Here is a 22,977-nt window from a genome sequence, read left to right as displayed (position 1 = left end):
TCAGCTTTCCATTCAAGGACGAAGCATATTGACATATGGTACCACTTCGTGAGGTCATTGCTCGAGCAGGGACTCGTCAAGTTGGAGAAGATTCATACAAGTCAGAATCCTGCAGATATGTTGACGAAGGTCGTCACGGTGGAGAAGCTGAGGAGTTGTTCATCTTCTGCTGGTCTTCATGCTTGAAGATGTTGAGGAGGCATCGTACCTATCTCACTAGGATGATTCAGTTTCAGTGGGAGCACAGAGGAGAGCCAAGTAACAAGAGGATATACCCAAGGTCTCCAAGTGGGAAATTGTTGGGGTATGTGGAGACCATTGGTGATGAAGAGAATTGAAGGAGAATCAATTCTGCATAATTCTGTCTGGCGGACTGTCGGAGTCGACTCGAGCTACAGTCGAGTCGACTCGGGAACAGTCGAGTCGACTCGGAAACAGTCGAGTCGACCTGGGAGGAGAAAGACCAGAAGACCGAGAAAACCATGTTTCTGTCTGGACTGTCAGAGTCAACTCGAGCTACAGTCGAGTCGACTCGAAGCATCGTCGAGTCGACTCGAGCTACAGTCGAGTCGACCCTAGATCGTGCCAGTTTTGTCCAGACGTGCCAGAGTCGACTCGAACCACAGCCGAGTCGACTCGGGCTCGCGAAAATCGTACGGACGATTTTCTTTTCGTGTTTTTTGGTAGCATTTCGACGGCTATGATCATCTGAAGGTCTTGAGACTATATATAGGACTCATGAGAGCCCTAGGAGTAGAGATATTCAAGGATATTTTGAGAGAGACTCTTGTTTTGTGCAGCTAGGGTTCTAGAGAAGAAGAGGATTGGGATCCTACTTCTTGTGCAAGGGGAATTCTGTGTGAATCTCTTGTAGAGCGATCGCGTGTGATCGTTCGGGTGTGTGCTATCTCTGTAATCTGTTCATCCTAATTGAGATTTGGAGCGGTAGAGGACGTAGGCTACTTGTAGCCGAACCTCGTTACATCTTTGTGTTTGCTTTGCTATTTTCTTCCTATTTCTTCTTCCTTTGGTTTGATAATCCGCTGTGGTGCTCAAGTGTTTTACCCTATTGAAACCACGGGGTAATCTTTTGCCCTTCGTAGCGGAAGCGAAGCGGTGATCCTTGAGTCCGGTGTCGAGGGAGCGAGAGAGTGCTTATCCGTTTGCTTCTCTCTTTGCTTGTCCGACGTTGGTGGTTGTACCGGTGTGAGTGGGTTCCGGTGTAGGGCGTCGCCAACAGATTGTGCTTAGGAGGAGGAAGAAGGATGAAGACTTGATGAAGAACCAAAGCCTGATTTCAGCCTTTTCTTTTCCTGCGTTGGAAGAAGGAAGGGAGGAGGGAGGAGGAGCCGCCAACCACCTTTGGCTTTCCTCCTTGCTTGCGGCTGAAGTCAAAGGGGAGGAAGAGGGCCACGGCACAAGGGAGGAGAGGGCTTCAATTGCTTGCCCTAGCTGCCGCCCACCTCCCTTTTTAAAGACATGTAGAGCTCCTAACATTTAGGAGCTCTTGATTAGTTCCCTAAGAGGGGCGCCGGCCCCTCTCTTCATGCCGCACCAAAGGAGATAAGGAGGAGGGGCGTGATCCTCTCCTTCTTGTGATGCCCTAATCCTCCTCTAAGGAGGATTAGGTGTCCTTCTTATGGCTTAGTCCTAATCCAATTAGGCCTTAACCAAATCATGAATCAATTGGGTTCAATCTATACTAGTCCTAATCCAATTAGAACTTGAATGAACCATGACTCAATTGAACTCTTCAATCCTAACCCAATTAGGAGTCATGTTGATTCATTAGATTAATAATTAATTAGGACTCAAGAAATCCTAATCCAATTAGGACTTGTTTAATTCTAGTCCTAATCCAATTAGGACTCTGATTTGAATTCGAAGTCCAAATTCGATTAGGACTCTGGGAATCCTACTTCATGTAGGACTCCAAATTCAATTCAAAACTCCTAATCTAATTAGGATTATAGGAGTCCTACTCCAAGTAGGAATCCTTGTTCTACTCCAAATAGGATTTCCAGTCTAAGTAGGAATCCCAGTCCAAGTAGGAATCCTAGTTCTAATCCAATTAGGACTCTAGAAATCCTACTCCAAGTAGAACTCTTGTTTTAAGTCCAATTAATTAATTCCCTTTGTTCCTTCTTCAGCTTATTATCAATCGAATTGATTACTTCTGATTCCTAATCACGATTCAACCATCAGATTGGTCAATGCCTCTAGTTTGTGTGACCCCATAGGTTCTATTCTGACTGGTAGTGAGATATATTGTGATCTCTATCACAATATCATTGAAAACTCCTTTCAATGGGTCGGAACGATTCCAACTCTAGTCATTAGGGATAATCGATCATCGAGATAATCCCTATGAGTCCCACCATCCACCAGTGATACCTAGCAGCATGTAGTGGCTATCCAGCAGAATAGAATGATGAACCTCTAGGTGTACTTATCATGTGATACAGTCCTTTTATCGTGGATCCCTACAGGACGGAGGTCATGGATAACTCGTCAAACCCCTTCGTCTGTCATATGTCAAATTTATTCGACTTAAGTTCGAGAGCGGAGAACTTTTTCTCCACTGTGCAATCTACCCCGGCCGAGGTCTTACGAACTCAGTCTTATAAATCACATAGGATCTCTCCTTATCTATCAAGATCAATAGATTCCTTATAGATGCATACCCTACTCAAATAGTGTACCTACTGCAGCCAATCTACACTGCATGGACCCATATGGCTAGAGACCATGTATTTGTGCAGTCAAACTACAATAACCTCACTGTGAGTAGCCGAAGCATCGCAGGTCAAAGGACCAGTCACACTACTGCAACATCAAGCAAGTCACTGACGAGTGGATAGACATCCAAGTGACTTCTTGTGTTGGTCACGCTCCTTGTTCTCTAACAAGCACCTGCACTATCACTTCAGTGTCCCTACACTGTGGACTCGAATCTCGTCCATCCATAAGGAAAGTGATGTCTGCACTGATCTCATCGGATCGATCACCGTCCTCGTGATGGTCCATCGATCAGGAGCATTCAGAAATTAATCACCAATGATACATGGCTCAAAATTCTTAACTCTTATGAATATGTATCATCATCTTATTAATTTCTTGGACGATTCATAGACACATAAACAATATGAATGAAAAAGATACCTTTTATTTATTCAATAATAAATAGTCAAGTATAAAATTATGTCCCAAATTGGCTTCTAGGGCATATATCTAACAATCTTCCACTTACACTAAAGCCAATCAGTCATGTATCTAGGCCCCATCTTCTCAAGATGGGCTTCAGCCTTTTGTTGACTTAGCTGCTTAGTGAACGGGTCTATCACGTTATCCGCGGAGTCTACTCTCTGCACCTCTACATATTTCTTTTCAACGTAGTCGCGTATGAGGTGATAGCGCCGCTCTATGTGCTTCGACTTCTGATGAGACCTTGGTTTCTTAGCAAGAGCTATGGCGCCATTATTATCGTAGTAGAGTGTTATGGCATCTGATGTCATTACATCCAATTCTGCAATGAATTTCTTGAACCAGAAGCCTTCCTTAGCAGCTTCAGAGGCGGTGATATATTCAGCTTCCATAGTAGAGTCAGCAATGATCGGTTGTTTAGAACTCTTCCAATTCACCGTATCACTATTGCACAAGAACACATATCCGGACGTAGACTTTCTATCATCGACATCTGTCATGAAGTCTGAATCCGTGTATCTTTCTACCTTTAATTCTGATGCTCCTCTAAAGATCAAGAACAAATCTTTAGTTCTTCTCAAGTACTTAAGAATGTTCTTCACAGCAGTCCAGTGCTCCTCGCCTGGATTTGACTGATATCTGCTAGTGACACTCACTGCAAGTGCTATATCAGGTCGTGTACACAGCATGGCATACATGAGGCTTCCTATTGCCGAAGCATATGGAATCTTGCTCATGCATTGAATCTCTTCAGATGTGTTGGGGCACATCTTCTTTGAGAGATGAATTCTATGCCTAAGGGGCAAGAGACCCCTCTTGGAGTTTTCCATGCTGAACCTCTTCAGCACCTCCTCTATGTAGATCTTCTGTGATAGGTCAAGCATCCTTTTAGATCTATCTCTATAGACCTTAATCCCCAAAATATAGGATGCTTCCCCAAGGTCTTTCATGGAGAACTCCTTTGACAACCAGACCTTGACCGAGGTTAGCATGGAAATATCATTCCCAATCAGGAGAATATCATCCACGTACAGTACGAGAAAAACGATAGCGCTCCCACTAACCTTTTTGTAAACACACGGTTCCTCTTCGTTTTTGATGAAATCAAATATTTTGATTGCATCATTGAAACGAGTGTTCCAACTCCGAGATGCTTGCTTTAGTCCATAAATGGACCTTTGCAGCTTGCAGATCTTGTGATCTCCATCACTGAAAGTGAACCCCAAAGGCTGCTCCATATAGATATCTTCATCAAGATATCCATTCAGAAAAGCAGTTTTCACATCCATCTGCCAAATTTCATAATCATGAAATGCTGCAATGGCAAGCAGCGTACGGATGGATTTTAGCATGACTACAGGTGAAAAGGTCTCCTGATAGTCAATGCCTTCGCGTTGACTATACCCTTTCGCCACCAGCCTTGCCTTAAAAGTCTCTACCTTTCCATCCGAACCTATTTTTCTTTTGTAGATCCATTTACATCCAATAGGTACGATACCTTCTGGTGGATCCACTAAGGTCCAGACTTGGTTGGAATGCATGGAGTCTAACTCTGACTTCATAGCTTCCAGCCATTTCTCAGAATCAATATCTGATATCGCCTCGTTGTAGGTTTTGGGATCTTGTATTTGTTCCCTATCTCCCATGAGAAACATTTCCTCAGTATCCTCTTCAAGCATACCTAAGTATCTATTAGGAGGATGGGAGATCCTACTAGATCTACGAGGTGGAGGAGGGACAATGTGTACTGGCTCTGTATGAATGGGTTCTATAGGATCCATAACTCGTTGCTTTTCAGAAACTTTCTCTTCAAGCTCAATTTTTCTCCCACTGCCCCTATCAAGGATAAACTGTTTTTTCCAAGAAGATGGCATGTCGGCTCATAAACACATTGTGATCCTCTGAGACGTAAAAATTATATCCTAATGACTCTTTAGGATATCCGATAAAACGAGCATTTATGGTCCTAGCCTTTAACTTGTCTGCCTGCAGTCGCTTGACGTGGGCCGGACATCCCCAAATCTTAAGATGACCAAGACTTGGTTTCTTACCATGCCATATCTCATACAGTGTGGTAGGAATGGATTTAGAGGGAACTCTATTCAATAAATAAATCGCTGTGAGTAAGGCATCTCCCCAAAGAAACATAGGTAAATCAGTGAAGCTCATCATGGACCTGACCATATCCAATAGAGTCCGATTCCTCCTCTCTGACACCCCGTTGAGTTGAGGTGTACCTGAAGGTGTCCACTATGAGACTATGCCGTTTTTCTTGAGATAGTCGCGGAATTCCCCACTAAGGTATTCTCCTCCTCGATCTGATCGAAGAGCCTTAAGAGGTTTTTCAGTTTGTTTTTCTACTTCATTCTTGAACTCTTTGAACATTTCAAAAAATTCAGACTTGTATCTCATAAGATACACATACCCATATCGTGAATAATCATCAGTAAAGGTAATGAAGTATGAATAACGTCCCCTGGCTAGCACATCGAATGGGCCACATACATCTGTATGTACTAGGGTAAGTATTTCAGTGGTCCTCTTCCCATGTCCTACAAAGGGTAATCTAGCCATTTTTCCTTGACGGCAGGACTCACAAACTGGATATGACTCGGAAGTCAATGAGCCGATAAGCCCATCTTTCTCCATTTTGTTCATTCTGTCTTTTCCAATATGGCCAAGCCTAAGGTGCCACAAATACTTCTGGTTCGTCTCATCCTTGGATCTCTTGGATCCTTTGGCACTCACTTCTTGCTCAGAAATATTTGCAAATTCATCCATATGCAAATGATAGAGACTGTAAATCATGAAACCACGTGCAACTATTTTATTTTTGAAATAAATAGAACAACAATCTTTGTCAAAAGTAAAAATATGACCATCCTGTGCTAGACACGAAATAGAAATCAAATTTCTGCTAACAGTAGGTACATAATAACAGTCTCTAAGTAATAAACTAAAACCAGACGGTAGTCGCAGAGAAAAAGTGCCCACAGCCACAGCAGCAACTTTTGCTCCATTGCCAATCCGAAGGGTTATTGCACCTTCTGCCAGCCTTCTACTTTCCTTTAGACCCTGCATAGTAGTGCACAAGTGAGCACTAGAACCAGAATCTATAACCCAACTGGAAGTAGAAGAAATCGTTAGATTAGTTTCAATTACGAGCAAGTCTATACCTTCTGAAGGTGTGTCTACCTTCTTGTTCTTCAGGCTCTCGAGATATGAAGGACAGTTTCTTTTTCAGTGGCCGTCAACATTGCAGTGGAAACACTTTCCTTTGTCATTAGCCTTTTTCTTTTGAACTTCCTTATTTGGCTTCTTGTCTTTCTTCTGCTTCTTTGCAGGCTTCTTTTTCTTCCAAGTAGACTTTTTCTTGGAACCAGAAGTCAGCTCAGCAGCAAGGATAGTGCCCTTTGAACCTTTCAAGGCTCCCTCAGGAGTTACCAACATATTAATCAGTTCAGTCTTAGTGCATTCAATCTTATTCATGTGGTAGTTTACTATAAACTGTCCAAATGAATCAAGAAGTGACTGTAGGATCAAATCCACTTGCAATTCCTTGTGCATGTTCATTTCGAGCTTCTCAAGCTCCTCTAGATCCTTGATCATGGTCAGACCGTGATCATGGACAGACTGCCCCTCACGCATCTTTGCTTTGAAGAGCCTCTTGGACACTTCAAACGAGCTGTGCGACTCTGTTCACCGTACAACTCTTGTAGGTGTGCCAACATCTCCCTAGCAGTCTTCTTGTTCTCATGCTGACATTGGAGTTCGTTGGACATGGATGCCATGATATAGCACTTGACTCTGATGTCATCATCCATCCACTTTTGATGCGTCACACGCTGATCATCAATAGGACGTGCTGGTAGTCTAGGAATATCATTTTCGAGTATGTAGCCTAGTTTCTCACAATTCAAAATAATTTTGAGGTTTCTAAGCCAGTCCTTGTAATTGGTTCCGGTCAGTCAGTTGGTCTCAAGAATATGGGTCAAAGGATTTGAAGCTGACATTGTAATCTGCAGAGAGTAAAGATTCTAGTTAGACTTTGTACTTGATCTTTAATTTGTTCTAGGATCTTTTAGAACAAATGTGCCTCCCACTATTTTCTCGAATCCCTTACACTCCCCTGGTAAGAAAATGGAAATCTTACGCGACTAGAGTTTCTAGTGGGTACTGCGGTCTCACCAATTTACATGGCACATCACCTAACAGTTATTGGTGATACATAGATGGATGAGTGTACTACTCTTGTACAATGCTTCTCAAGCATGTTGCAGTGCAACTTGGTCTCTAAGCCATGAAGACTTCACCTAACAGTTATTGGTTCCATTTCTTAGTTAAGCCGGACCCACCGTATAACCGTAGAAATAAAGTCGTCATTGGATCCTCACCTAACAGTTATTGGTGCCCAACCCCACCTTTACCCTACAACATCTCATGTCTATAGAGAGGTCCAGCCCTCCGATGCAACTTGCCCACTATATCCAGCCGAGACAAATCAACATCAGAAAGACCTTAGCAGCTCTACTACGGTGGAAGACCTATTGACTTAATATTGGTTAACGAGTGTTTGCAACCTTGAGCTCTTCATAAGAGGTAATCGAACAATTGGCCAGGTAAGCAGGTGGAAGGCTCCCCTTACTCAGAGAGTAAGGTCCTAATTAAGTAACCACCTTTCATGCTTTCCTAGACACCAATTAGATCAATTAATCTAATATGACTTGCTCATGTTGGTTCACTCTCGACTTGATTGAGGAGGTTTTAGTTTAGGTCTCATTTGGGTTTGTTACATCACATGTAAACCTATCTACACCGCTCTCATTCACATAACATGCAAACGGCACATCACAGGCAGTTATAATCGCAGCATCAAATAAAGTTAAACTTTAAATAGTTGCTGATCATGGATTCTAATTAGGTCATATTACAAGCACATGCACGTCAATCGATCAATTGGTCTTCAACTCTTGAATTGGTTCCAAGCCTCCTTGATTCGATTCTTGATCAACTCTTGATCCAATCGCTATCAACCGCTTAGATCGCCGTTCATCTCATGCCTTGTCTTCAACTTGATCGTTGACGTACATCACATCACAGAAATACAACCAGATGTAAAATAAAAATAATAATAAATTACATCCTCTTTTAGGAGACACGCAGACCTCTCAAAATATCATATAAGATGCATGCAAGCATCTGAAAAATTACATGACATTACAGATCACATCGCAGGTCATTACATTTGATGCCAAAAGGGTTTGAATCCTATGATCATCACCACATGCATCAATTATAATTTTCAGATCTCAAATCTAACTGATTATCTCATGACATAGGTTGCTGATCATGCTAATCATGATTCTAAACTTTGTAATCCCATTAACAATGCAATTAGAATCATCTTTTTATCATATAAAAATCAGCATGCAAAAATCAGCACCCTAGAAAAAATCTGCATGCAGAAAATTTTCAGCATGCATAAACTATTTAAATTTCAGATCTAATAAGCCTATTAATAATTAATCCTTACCTTAATCTACGATGCCTAGGCTCTGATACCACTGTTAGGAACCCGCCCATGCAACAGAAAATTCAAAAAATTTTCAGATGCAGCGGAAAAGGCATGTGCGGGATCAACCGTTCATCGCATGAACGTTGTTCAAAAATCGTTCGTAGATAGATAAGGATTAAAAACTTTTTAAAACATTAGAAGATCAGATCTTCACCTTGTGCGGGTAGATGATCACCGCAAATTGATGATCGTGGTTTTTGGATGAAGGTTCGCTTGAAGCCGTTCAAGTGTCCGGTCTCTACGGGTATCTACACGAAGCAGAAAATCGATCTAAGCTTCTTTGTCTCCCCGGGGTGCTAGCTTCCTTGCAGAGACAACTTTGATGGCTGATGTTCTTCTTTTTAATCAACCCGTGATTGTGCTTGAGAGGAGGAAGAAGAAGGATGAAGACTTGATGAAGAACCAAAGCCTGATTTCAGCCTTTTCTTTTCCTGCGTTGGAAGAAGGAAGGGAGGAGGGAGGAGGAGCCGCCAACCACCTTTGGCTTTCCTCCTTGCTTGCGGCTGAAGTCAAAGGGGAGGAAGAGGGCCACGGCACAAGGGAGGAGAGGGCTTCAATTGCTTGCCCTAGCTGTCGCCCACCTCCCTTTTTAAAGACATGTAGAGCTCCTAACATTTAGGAGCTCTTGATTAGTTCCTTAAGAGGGGCGCCGGCCCCTCTCTTCATGCCGCACCAAAGGAGATAAGGAGGAGGGGCGTGATCCCCTCCTTCTTGTGATGCCCTAATCCTCCTCTAAGGAGGATTAGGTGTCCTTCTTATGGCTTAGTCCTAATCCAATTAGGCCTTAACCAAATCATGAATCAATTGGGTTCAATCTATACTAGTCCTAATCCAATTAGAACTTGAATGAACCATGACTCAATTGAACTCTTCAATCCTAACCCAATTAGGAGTCATGTTGATTCATTAGATTAATAATTAATTAGGACTCAAGAAATCCTAATCCAATTAGGACTTGTTTAATTCTAGTCCTAATCCAATTAGGACTCTGATTTGAATTCGAAGTCCTAATCCGATTAGGACTCTGGGAATCCTACTTTAAGTAGGACTCCAAATTCAATTCAAAACTCCTAATCTAATTAGGATTATAGGAGTCCTACTCCAAGTAGAAATTCTAGTCCTACTCCAAATAAGATTTTCAGTCCAAGTAGGAATCCCAGTCCAAGTAGGAATCCTAGTCCTAATCCAATTAGAACTCTAGGAATCCTACTCCAAGTAGGACTCTTGTTTTAAGTCCAATTAATTAATTCCCTTTGTTTCTTCTTCAGCTTATTATCAATCGAATTGATTACTTGTGATTCCTAATCACGATTCAACCATCGGATCGATCAATGCCTCTAGTGTGTGTGACCCCATAGGTTCTATTCTGACTGGTAGTGAGATATATTGTCATCTCTATCACAATATCATTGAAAACTCCTTTCAATGGGTCGGAACGATTCCAACTCTACTCATTAGGGATAATCGATCATCGAGATAATTCCTATGAGTCCCACCATCCACCAGTGATACCTAGCAGCATGTAGTGGCTACCCAGCAGAATAGAATGATGAACCTCTAGGTACAGTTATCATGTGATACAGTCCTTCTATCGTGGATCCCTACAGGACGGAGGTCATAGATAACTCGTCAAACCCCTTCGTCTGTCATATGTCAAAATTTATTCGACTTAAGTTCGAGAGCAGAGAACTCTTTCTCCACTGTGCAATCTGCCCCGGCCGAGGTCTTACGAACTCAGTTTTATAAATCACATAGGATCTCTCCTTATCTATCAAGGTCGATAGATTCCTTATAGATGCATACCCTACTCCTACAGTGAACCTATTGCAGCCAATCTACACTGCATGGACCCATATGGCTAGAGACCATGTATTTGTGCAGTCAAACTACAATAACCTCACTGTGAGCAGCCGAAGCATCGCAGGTCAAAGGGCCAGTCACACTACTGCAACATCAAGCAAGTCACTGACGAGTGGATAGATATCCAAGTGACTTCTTGTGTTGGTCACACTCAGTACCCTTGTTCTCTAACAAGCACCTGCACTATCACTTCAGTGTCCCTACACTGCAGACTCGAGTCTCGTCCATCCATAAGGAAAGTGATGTCTGCACTGATCTCATCAGATCGATCACCATCCTCGTGATGGTCCATCGATCAGGAGCATTCAGAAATTAACCACCAATGATACATGGCTCAAAATTCTTAACTCTTAAGAATATGTATCATCATCTTATTAATTTTTTGGACGATTCATAGACACATAAACAATATGAATGAAAAAGATGCTTTTTATTTATTCAATAATAAATAGTCAAGTACAAAATTATGTTCCAGAATTAATAATATGACAGCCATATTGGCTTCTAGGACATATATCTAACAATTCTTTCCTCACTTTTAAGTGAAACATAAGCCTATTCCTTTTCTTAGTTCAATGTATGTTGATAATTTTAATTGAACAGTTGGGTGAAAGAAAAGAGATTGGATCAGCTAGAATTTGCTCGGCAGAAACAGATATATTGCTATTTCACAGCTGCTGCTATGATATTCTCCCCTGAAAGTTTTGATGCTCGCATGTCTTGGGCCAAAAATACCATGCTAACCGTCGCCATCGATGACTTTTTTGACAATGGAGGATCTAGAGAAGAACTAGTAAATTTTATATCATTGGTTGAGAAGTATGACTTATTTTCTTTTTCAATTGGTGTTACCCTAGTGGTTGCTCAAAGTTATTAGTTATATATATCATCCAGCTCTTTTCCACAAATCTCTAACAGGTGGGATAGAAATCATGAAAAACAATTTTGCTCTGAACGAGTCCACATTTTATATTCGGCTCTCTACAGTACAATTAACGAAATCGGAGCCAAAACATCTGCATTGCAAAAGCGTTGTGTGACCGACCATATTGTTGAGACAGTGAGATGTGATTTCACAAGTCTATTTTTAGATAAGTTTATGAGCGGTGTTGTAACATTTGGCCTTATAATTGACAGTGGCTTACATTGGTGAAAGCAATGATGAAAGAGTCAGAGTGGGCAAGGACCAATACAGTGCCCACAATGGATGAATATATGGCAAATGGGTACATATCATTTGCTTTAGAACCCACGATTTTTCCGACACTCTTTTTTGTTGGACAGGAGGTTTCAGTTGATGCCATTGGTGGTCCAGAGTATCATAATCTAAACAAACTAGTCGGCATCATCGGGCGTCTCATTAATGACATGCAAAGTTTTGAGGTAACATTTTTCATTTTTTTCTTCTACGTTCAATATATACTTTATTGGACAAGATATTATGATCTGATTACCAGAGAGATATTGCTGCAGGGACATCATACAGAACCTTCAAATATGACAAATCTAGGGATTCAAACTGCTTATGCTTCGTTCAGCATGTCTTCTTAACTTGCATACATGAGCATTTTCATGTACATAATGTACTTGAGACGAGCAAGCCTTCAAGCCTGTTTCCCCTGTACTTTTTATTGGATTCATCCTTCCTATTTATCTATTATCTCCCATCCATGTTTTAGTTCTTTGACACAGATTTCATTTTCTCATTTCATCACACCACCTCCATTTAAAATTCTTTGGTTTTCCTTTCTCAATTCCCCTGCATGCATGTGTGTGTCTCTGTGTGTGTACATGTGAGTGCGCACATACAAATATTAACCAATAAGATGTATGCTATCAGACACCATGCAATATTCTGTTTATCATTATGATTTCCGGACATAGAAGCACATGTTTACAGTTTACCAATAGATGTCTCTGATTTTCTATTTCAAGGAGCTATTTCAGCGGGGTATGCCCTGTACTATCCAGTATACGTCTGATTTTCTATTTCAGGAGCTATTTCAAAGATGCAAAATAAAAAATGGTTCCTATTGAAGATTATATTTGATGGATTTCTATTTATGAATAAACAAGTTTTGATCATTTAAGATATGTATTCTTTTTTTTATTAACAGCATCAGATTTTGGATGTGCATTTTATTTTACTCTGTACTGTAAAAGCACTCATTCTAAACGTTAACAGTACTATGCTCCAAATATCTACTATAATTTCATTTATGAAGTATTTTTTTGCAAAATTAAATCTTTAAAAATTTTGGACCAAGTATCATAACATTTATGTGCAATGATACAAATTAATAGATGATTCTTGGTTCACCCATCTTCCTGAGATTCATTGGCATCCTTCTTGCGAGGCCTTAAAAATGATTTTTTTATATATAACGGTGCTTAATTTTTTAATTTGGACTTTGTTTTGATATAGAACTTTCTTCATTAGACTATATGGCTCTTAGTATTCCATCACCAAATTCCTAGAATGTATCTAGCCTGTTTCTAGCAATAAGATCATTTAACCTAAGACATATTTACCAATTGTTTTGGATACCACTTTCACACATTAATGCCTTTCGAATCTTGTCTAATCATCTACATCTGTAAATTCTTAGAACCTGTGGATGTCACTCATTTGTTTCAATGCCTTTCAATGTTATGGACAAACATATCTGAAAAAACATCTGTACTTACTGTTTAGTATAGGATTGACCTTGATGAAGGCGAAGTGATTGAGCAACTGCTGAAATAATGACAAAGTTAGGAGATGAGCATAATAATGAACAAAATTCTCCGAAACATTATTTATATTTTTACTTATAGAAAACCTTTCTCCTTATAGCCTCAATTGTTAGTTTGTCCTGCCCAATAGTTGCCACTTATGCTTCATATTACCAAATAATACCTCCTCCCTTGAAGGGCAAGATGTCTTAACAAGCTTGATGGTGTTTTTTCTTTTGATAACAAGGACAAGCCAAATAGCGCAGGTAAAATGGAATAAAGTAGGATTTCCTCCTAAGAGTTAGACTAACCTCAGACTTAATATATTAACCACTTAGTAGTTATCTAGTTCTATGTAATATATTGCTTAGGGGTGATTGTAGCCTACCATATTAGTGCACATTAAGTCCCTTGCTATGAAGCTCTACCTATAGTTATGGATTGATAATTTGTTTTGAAACTAATGAGTATTTTGGCAGAGGGAAGGCAAAGAAGGGAAGTTGAATAGTGTGACGCTTCCTATTGTTCATAGTCGCGGTTCCACTTCCAAAGAAGAGGCTATTAGGGAGATTCAAAGCATAATTGACTCTAGCAGAGCAGAACTGCTGAGACTAGTGTTGCAGAATGAGGGAAGTGTCGTTCCAAGAGCTTGCAAGGACCTATTTTGGAAGACGAGCAGAACGCTGCACCTCTTTTATATGAAAAATGATGGATTCACATCACCAACGGAAATGGTTAGTGCAGTGAATGCAGTGATTTATGAACCGCTTAAAGTTGGTCACAAGTTTTCAGAGGTTAATTGATAAAAAGATTTATTTGCCTGTATTCTAAAATGAAAAGGTACATGAACTTTTATATTGTTATTGATCTTCAACAAGACGTGGTGTCATGATATGAATGGTTTATTATGGCCTGAAGCTGGATGATCTGAGCTTGAATATTAAATAAGCTGCAGTCCACAAGTTATAAGTATGCATTACATCTTATACTTTTTTGAGTATTTGTAAGGACCATGTGGGCATATGTTTAGTTCCACATCGGTTATTCACTGAGTACAATAAAGTGAAGTTGTACAATACCTCGGTAAGTGTGTTAGAAAATGAAGTGACAATCAGCTTATAAAAAATATCATTATGGGCAATCTGAATGACACTTTGATTGCCACAATAAAGAGCGGCAGCACCATAATTAGTGACTCCTATATTCTCTAGCAACCATCTAAGCTAGATAAGTTCATCAGTAGTATTAATGCTAGGCCTGTATTTATCCTCATTGCTAGATCTAGAATTGATATTCTGATTGTTGTTGCACCAAGAGATAGGAGAGTTGCCTAGAAAGAAAAAATAGCCTGTAGTAGATAGTCTATTAGTAGGATCACCAGCACAATCAATATTAGAATAAGCATTCAGGCATAAAAGAAATTGGTAGTAAAATGCAACATATGAAACAAAGTACCTTTGATATAGCATAAAATGTACAAAAAAAATAGCATAATCAGTAGATTTAGAAGTTGCCATGGACTGACTGATAATATAAACGGCATAAGCTATATTAGGATAAGTAATTGTGAGATATACAAGAACATCAACGAACTATCTATAACGAGCAGCATCCAAAAAGGACTTCCGTCGGTGGGTGTTAATTTGGCGTGAGTCTCAAAAGGTGTACAAGTAATCTAGCTCTAGATATGAGATAAGATGGATATTTGGCCTATGATAATAATACCTATCAGAGCTAAATATAACCTCAAAACCGAAGAAGTAATTCAATGCTCTTAACCCTTTTATTTCAAATTTTTGACCAAGACACTATTCGAGATCATGAATGCTAGTGAGATTATCCTCGATTATAATTTTGTCATCCACATATATTAATAATAATGTCATACATATATAGTATTTAATATGTATGGTATATTATAATATATTATTTGTCATATTATTATTGAATTATATTTTAAAATTATAATAGAAATATATCACTGTACTTTTTCTTATATTGTGACATTATTTAATATATTAGTTCTATATGCCTTATGTTTTAATCAAAATAAATATTGGTATTAAATTAATAATATATTATAAGAATAAATAAAAAATTAATGCTATAATAAAAATTAATATGTTTTTATATGATTTATAATTTATATGATTGATACATATATATTGCGTAAAAATATCAGATAGTTTTCGGTCTTTTGGTATTATATAGTCAGTGATCTTGAATTCTCATGGAATAATATACAAATTGGTCAGAGATATCCAGAGATCTTTAATCAATCAAATATAGTATGTCAAATATAGTGATCTTAGATTATTGGAGATCATATTGTTCCAAGATAAAGATAACTAGCAATCTAAGATCATCTTAGTAACCCTATTTGGGTTACCAAAAGCTACTTTAGCTGTTATGTAGATAAAAATATCGAATCACAGGAACTACGAGTGAAACCAAACCGATTGATAGCACCGAATTTTAAATATAATATTGGATGTACATCTATTTATAGAGATTTACATATATAATTAAGCTATATATTGTAATATATATGTTGTTGTAAAACAAACAAATAGTATAGCGATTTCACGTTCTCTTCTTCTCTCTCTTTTCTTATCGTAGTATCAGAACCTCCCAGTCATCTACTACGATAGTCTTGAACCTACAGCAAACCTGTGAGACCCTGGAACTGGGCCCGGTCCATTTGACCGGCCCAGTCCCAAAGAAGAAGGAAGCCCTGTTTTTAGGGCTTCCTCTCCTCCTTGAGGCCACCGAGGAGAGCCGCCACACCAAGAAGAGAGAGAAGGGGGGGATTCTTCTTCGTGTTGCCCGAGAGAGAGAGAGACACACACAGAGAGAGAGACCGAGAAGCCACGGCACCGGTCTTCCTCTTTCTCCGTTGCCACCGGAAAGGAGCCGCCGGATCTTCGCCAGGGCTGAGGTAAGGGTTTCTACCCTTTATGTCCTTGTATACCAATTGAAAACAAGAAAGAAAGAAAGAAAGAAGAGAGGGAAGAAGGAGAAGGCCGACCGTCGTGGGCTCTTCTTCTTCTCCCGTCCGCATGCCTCCTCCGCGGGAAGAAGGAGAGGGTCGGCTGTCACGGGCGCCGCTGGCCTCGACTTGGCTTCTCCCGAGCTCGCGACCTCCCTTCACGGGAGAAGAAAGAAGAAGAAAGAAAGGGGGGACAGGAGAAGAAGTCGGGAGGAGAGGAGGAGGAGAAAGAAAAAGAAAAAAAAAAGGGGAAGGGAAGGGAAGGAAAGAAAAGAAAAGAAAAAAAAGGAGAAAAGAAAAGAAAGAAAAGAAAAGAAAAGAAGAGGAAAAAAAAAGAAATAAAAAAAATAAATAAAGGGAGAGGGTGGTTTACGGGTATGAACCCAAATACAAACCCAAACCTGGGATGTCGGATACTTCCGCGTGTTCGGTCCTGGGAGGATGTTAAGATTTAAGTTTTATATATATATTGTGATGAATTTTAAAAGAAAAATATGATTTTTGGATATTAGGTTCTGCGAGGGATTTGTGAGATTAATTGGATCGCGTTCAATGTAAGTAACGAACTGTCTTCTCTAGACTCTTCATTTATATAATATTATTTTTGCATTGAATAAATTGTTAATGAATTTATATTTGATTTATGAATTTTACGAGATGATGATTTGAATGAAAAATGGATATGTGAACTGGAATAATATTTTTCGGATTATTGCTATATTTACTATTCTTGTGTCGGATTATGATACATGTATTATGTTACCAAAAGAATTTTGATGTGCATCAGATTTAGAACTCTCAGCCTGGCTATGTTCTGGACACTGCCAATAGGGGGTTATGCATTGGCAATTCTGCCCCCACCACAGGATATAAGTGTGGTATTCTGGCCCACTCCGCAGGGTATAAGTGCGGTATTCTGGCCCACTCCGCAGGGTATAAGTGCGGTTCTGTTTCTGGTCTAGCCACAGGGTATAAGTGTGGTCGTAGCTAAAGGCTGATGAGATGAATATGATTTGTTTCGAATCAGATTTATGATTATGTATATAGATATTTGAAAAATACGAATTTTAATGAATTTGTGCTTGAAAAGGAATTGATTATGTTATTATGCTGATTCATCGTAATTTGTATTTATATTTTATGTTATTATATGAATTGACTAGTTAAGGTGTTTATTACTTACTGGGCTGTCTAGCTCATTATACAATTTTTTGTTGTTTTACAGATTCCGAGAACTAACCTATCGGAGATTTAAAATGGGAGAGCGACTAGAAGGACTGAAGCACAAGTTATCCTAGATTAGGCTTTATTTAAATTGATGTTTTATATTTATTGTTCCGCTGCGTATTTAGAACTGTGAGACTATATAATTTGTGTCAGTCAATGGAATAAGATTGCATTTATTTCAGCTGAATTATTTTATTTATATAACTGAGATGTTTGGTTAAGATGCCTTGCATGCTCGTGGGGAGAGTTTTCTACGGGTGTGCGGCGGTTGGCGCGACCCCCGGCTCATAATCTCGGGCCAGGGGCGTGACAACTTTTATGGTATCAGAGCCTGAATGGATAAATTCTAAGATAAGAAAAACTGACATGACATGAGTGTAGATGGGTAGACACTAGGGACATTGGGACGTTAGTTTATGATTATTGTAACAACCATTCTATGTACTTGTAATGAACTGGTAAGCTTATTATTGGTATGCTGCTATCTGATAGACATAGATCAGGATGCCTCCACGTCGGACGAGAAAGACTACTCGTAGAGCTACTAATAAGGCACCCAACCCGCAAAATGACAGCACACCCCAACAAGTTGGTAACACCCCTCAGCAGGAGAGAGTCATCAATCCTGCTAGTGATACTCAAACAGGATGTTGCCCAGATAGACAACCCAAGAGGGGGGGTGAATTGGGTTTTAAAATAATTATTGCAATTAAAAGGTTTGTGAATAACTAATTAATACTTTTTGTAAGTGGATTAATTAGATGCTATGTGCAGTGAATGAAATGAAAGTAAGAGACAACAAAGCAATCACAAACACAAGGAAATTTTCCCGACACTCTTTTTTGTTGGACAGGAGCTTTCAGTTGATGCCTTGATGATCCAGAATATCATAATCTAAACAAACTAGTCGGTATCATCGGGCGTCTCCTTAATGACATGCAAAGTTTTGAGGTGACATTTTTTATTTTTTTCTTCTACGTTCAATTTATACTTCATTGGACAAGATATTATGATCTGATTACCAGAGAGATATTGCTGCATGGACATCATGCAGAACCTTCAAAGATGACAAATCAAGGGATTCAAACTGGTTATGCTTCGTTCAGCATGCCATCTTAACTTGCATACCAGAGCATTTTCATGTACATAATACTTGAGACAAGCAAGCCTTCAAGCCTGTTTCCTTGTACTTTTTATTGGATTCATCTTTCCTATTTATCTATTATCTCCCATCCATGTTTAAGTTCTTTGACACAGATTTCATTTTCACATTTCATCACACCACCTCCATTTAAAATTGTTTGGTTTTCCTTTCTCAATTCCCCTGCATGCATGCGTGTGTCTGTGTGTGTGTACATGTGAGTGCACACATACAAATATTAACCAATAAGATGTATGCTATCAGACACCATGCATTATTCTGTTTATCATTATCATTAATCTATACGTCAGTACGTATGCTGCTGCGGATAGATGCTCAAAGATGCAAAATAAAAAATGGTTCCTGTTGAAGATTATATTTGATGGTTTTCTATTAATGAATAAACAAGTTTTGATCATTTAAAATATGTATTCTTTTTTTATTAACAGCATCAGATTTTGGATGTGCATTTTATTTTACTCTGCACTGTAAAAGTGCTCATTCTAAACATTAACAGTAGTATGCTCCAAATATCAACAAAAATTTCATTTATGAAGTATTTTTTTGCAAAATTAAATCTTTAAAAATTTTGGACCAAGTATCATAACATTTATGTGCAATGATACAAATTAATACTGGTTATTCTTGGTTCACCCATCTTCCTGAGATTCATTGACATCCTTCTTGCGAGGCCTTAAAAAGGATTTTGCATATATAATGGTGCTTAATTTTTTAATTTGGACTTTGTTTTGATATAGAACTTTCTTCATTAGACTATATAGCTCTTAATATTCCATCACCAAATTCCTTGAATGTATCTAGCCTGTTTCTAGCAATAAGATCGTTTAACCTAAGACATATTTACCAATTGTTTTGGATACCACTTTCACACATTAATGCCTTTCGAATCTTGTCTAATCATCTACATCTGTAAATTCTTAGAACCTGTGGATGTCACTCATTTGTTTCAATGCCTTTCAATGTTATGGACAAACATATCTGAAAAAACATCTGTACTTACTGTTTAGTATAGGATTGACCTTGATGAAGGCGAAGTGATTGAGCAACTGCTGAAATAATGACAAAGTTAGGAGATGAGCATAATAATGAACAAAATTCTCCGAAACATTATTTATATTTTTACTTATAGAAAACCTTTCTCCTTATAGCCTCAATTGTTAGTTTGTCCTGCCCAATAGTTGCCACTTATGCTTCATATTACCAAATAATACCTCCTCCCTTGAAGGGCAAGATGTCTTAACAAGCTTGATGGTGTTTTCTCTTTTGATAACAAGGACAAGCCAAATAGCGCAGGTAAAATGGAATAAAGTAGGATTTCCTCCTAAGAGTTATACTAACCTCAGACTTAATATATATATTAACCACTTAGTAGTTATCTAGTTCTATGTAATATATTGCTTAGGGGTGATTGTAGCCTACCATATTAGTGGACATTAAGTTCCTTGCTATGAAGCTCTACCTATAGTTGTGGATTGATAATTTGTTTTGAAACTAATGAGTATTTTGGCTGAGGGAAGGCAAAGAAGGGAAGTTGAATAGTGTGACGCTTCGTATTGTTCATAGTCGCGGTTCCACTTCCAAAGAAGAGGCTATTAGGGAGATTCAAAGCATAATTGACTCTAGCAGAGCAGAACTGCTGAGACTAGTGTTGCAGAATGAGGGAAGTGTCGTTCCAAGAGCTTGCAAGGACCTATTTTGGAGACGAGCAGAACGCTGCACCTCTTTTATATGAAAAATGATGGATTCACATCACCAAAGGAAATGGTTAGTGCAGTGAATGCAGTGATTTATGAACCGCTTAAAGTTGGTCACAAGTTTTCAGAGGTTAATTGATAAAAAGATTTATTTGCCTGTATTCTAAAATGAAAAGGTACATGAACTTTTATGTAGACATATTGTTATTGATCTTCAACAAGACGTGGTGTCATGATATTATTGGTTTATTATGGCCTGAAGCTGGATGATCTGAGCTTGAATATTAAATAAGCTGCAGTCAACAAGTTATAAGTATGCATTACATCTTATACTTTTTTGAGTATTTGTAAGGACCATGTGGGTATGTGTTTAATCCCACATCGGTTATTCACTGAGTACAATGGAGTGAAGTTGTACAATACCTCGGTGAGTGTGTTAGAAAATGAAGTGACAATCAATATCCACATATCTAGTATGCTTATAAAAAATATCATTATGGGCCAATCTGAATGACACTTTGATTGCCACAATAAAGAGCGGCAGCACCATAATTAGTGGCTCCTATATTCTCTAGCAACCATCTAAGCTAGATAAGTTCATCAGTAGTATTAATGCTCGGCCTGTATTTATCCTCATTGCTAGATCTAGAATTGATATTCTGATTGTTGTTGTGCCAAGAGATAGGAGAGTTGCCTAGAAAGAAAAAAAACCTGTAGTAGATAGTCTATTAATAGGATCACCAGCCCAATCAATATTAGAATAAGCATTCAGGCATAAAAGAAATTGGTAGTAAAATGCAACATATGAAACAAAGTACCTTTGTGTGGAGTGATTGATTAAACCCCTATTTGATTTTGATGAGCTCAAAGCATTTGAGTATATTTAATACTAATGAATTCAATCTAGTGTTTCAGGCAAATATTTGTGTATTTCTAAATTAAGTGCCTCAAGCTTTGTTTCAAAATAATTTGGACAAGTATTGAACTTTATATGAACCAAAGTCTGAATCCCGAGTCGACTTCAGAAGATTACGAGTCGACTCCAAGTGGTTTAGAGTTTCTGGTAAGCTCGAGTCAACTCCGATACTCTACGGGTCGACTCCGTCTGAGAATAGAAAGAAAGACAAAAAGATGGTTTTCAGACCTTGTCAGCGAGTCGACTCCAGAAGGCTTCGAGTCGACTCCGATGCTTGCCGAGTCGACTTCCGACAGTTCCGAGTCGACTTCAAGGAGTAATAGATAGAAAGACAGAGCAATGGATTTTAGACCCTTTTACCGAGTCGACTCCAGAAGGATGTGAGTCGACTCCAACATTTGGCGAGTCGACTCTTAATTATGCCCGAGTCGACTCTTAGAGGAAAGCAAACTGAAAGGCAGAGAACCAAACTCAGTAATCCTGTGAACGAGTCGACTCCAAGAATTTCAGAGTCGACCCCCAAGTCAGCCGAGTCGACTCCAACATAGTGCGAGTCGACTCAGAGGCAGTTCAGATCAACAGACAGAGAATCGACTTTTCGGACTCTGAGAGCCGAGTCGACTCCAAGAGAACCCGAGTCGACTCAAGAGAGAAAAGCAGATAAATGTATTTCTGAAAATCTGAGAACGAGCCGTCTCCAAAAGTGCCAAATCATCTCCAAATATTGGCGAGTCGACTCTAGGTTTGGTCCGAGTCGACTTCAGGACGGGACAACACTTTAATTCAAATCCTGAACAGTGGACGAGTCGTCTTCAGTAAAGCATGAGTCGACTCTAGCAACAGCCGAGTCGACTCCAGATCAAGCGAGTCGACTCTAACCCCAACGGATACATTGTCAGGATGTGCAAACTGTACAGAACGGCTACAAATCAGTCTCTAACGGCTATTTTCTGTAGGAAACAGCTTAAATAGCTAGAGTAAATAGTAGTAGACAAAAAGAGAGCTATTCCACTTGTGCATTAAAACCTTTTCAACTACCAAAAGCCTCTTGAGAGAACATACAAGCAAAAGAAGGAAGAAGCGTATTCAACTCTTTCCAAGAAGTACTTCCTTCATATTCAAGGGTCTACTACTGACATTCAATCTTTAGTGCATTCAAGAGGAGAATCAGAAATCGAGAAGCCCTTACTTCCACATCCGAAATCTGTTTGAGGGCTTCTAACCTTACTTTGTCTATATTGTTCACATATTTGCTTTTTAGAAGCTTTTCTTGTGATTTCCCAAATTGTTTCTTTCTTTCTTACTTGATTCAATCAAGGGATTTAATCAAGGGTTGTATGTTTGTTGGTGACCCAAAGTTAAAACCAACGGTGTAAGGGTTTGATTGTGAATTCGAAAAAACAATCGGATGGTTCTAGTCGGTGAGCCTGTGAAACCGACCGAGTTCGTTGTGATCTCGTGAAAACAACAAGTTGGGTTGTGAACTTATAAAACAACCGGCTGTAATCCTAGGGATTATAGTGAACTTCCAAGTGCTGCTTGGGAAGTGGACGTAGGAGCAAAAGTTGGCTCCGAACCACTATAAACTTTTCAGTTGTCTCTTTCACTCACTTCATTCACTACATCTAGTAATCT

At 39.1% G+C, this 22,977-nt stretch overlaps 1 protein-coding gene across 1 annotated transcript; it reads left to right on the top strand.

Annotated features, from left to right (window-relative positions):
- Window positions 1-1,671: 1,671 nt before the first annotated feature.
- On the top strand, window positions 1,672-14,432 carry LOC120106857 (ent-kaur-16-ene synthase, chloroplastic-like; the record flags this gene model as incomplete). Its single annotated transcript, XM_039119961.1, has 6 exons — window positions 1,672-1,705; window positions 3,661-3,689; window positions 11,235-11,458; window positions 11,558-11,699; window positions 11,777-12,022; window positions 13,834-14,432. Coding segments are annotated over 6 exons (999 nt in total), but the record flags the coding sequence as incomplete, so codon positions are not given.
- Window positions 14,433-22,977: the final 8,545 nt, after the last annotated feature.

The sequence above is a fragment of the Phoenix dactylifera genome, unplaced genomic scaffold (assembly GCF_009389715.1).
Source record: "Phoenix dactylifera cultivar Barhee BC4 unplaced genomic scaffold, palm_55x_up_171113_PBpolish2nd_filt_p 000666F, whole genome shotgun sequence".
In the NCBI taxonomy this organism is placed as follows: Eukaryota; Viridiplantae; Streptophyta; class Magnoliopsida; order Arecales; family Arecaceae; genus Phoenix; species Phoenix dactylifera.
Note: the sequence above shows the minus strand (reverse complement) of the source record. Positions and strands in the feature narration are given on the sequence as shown.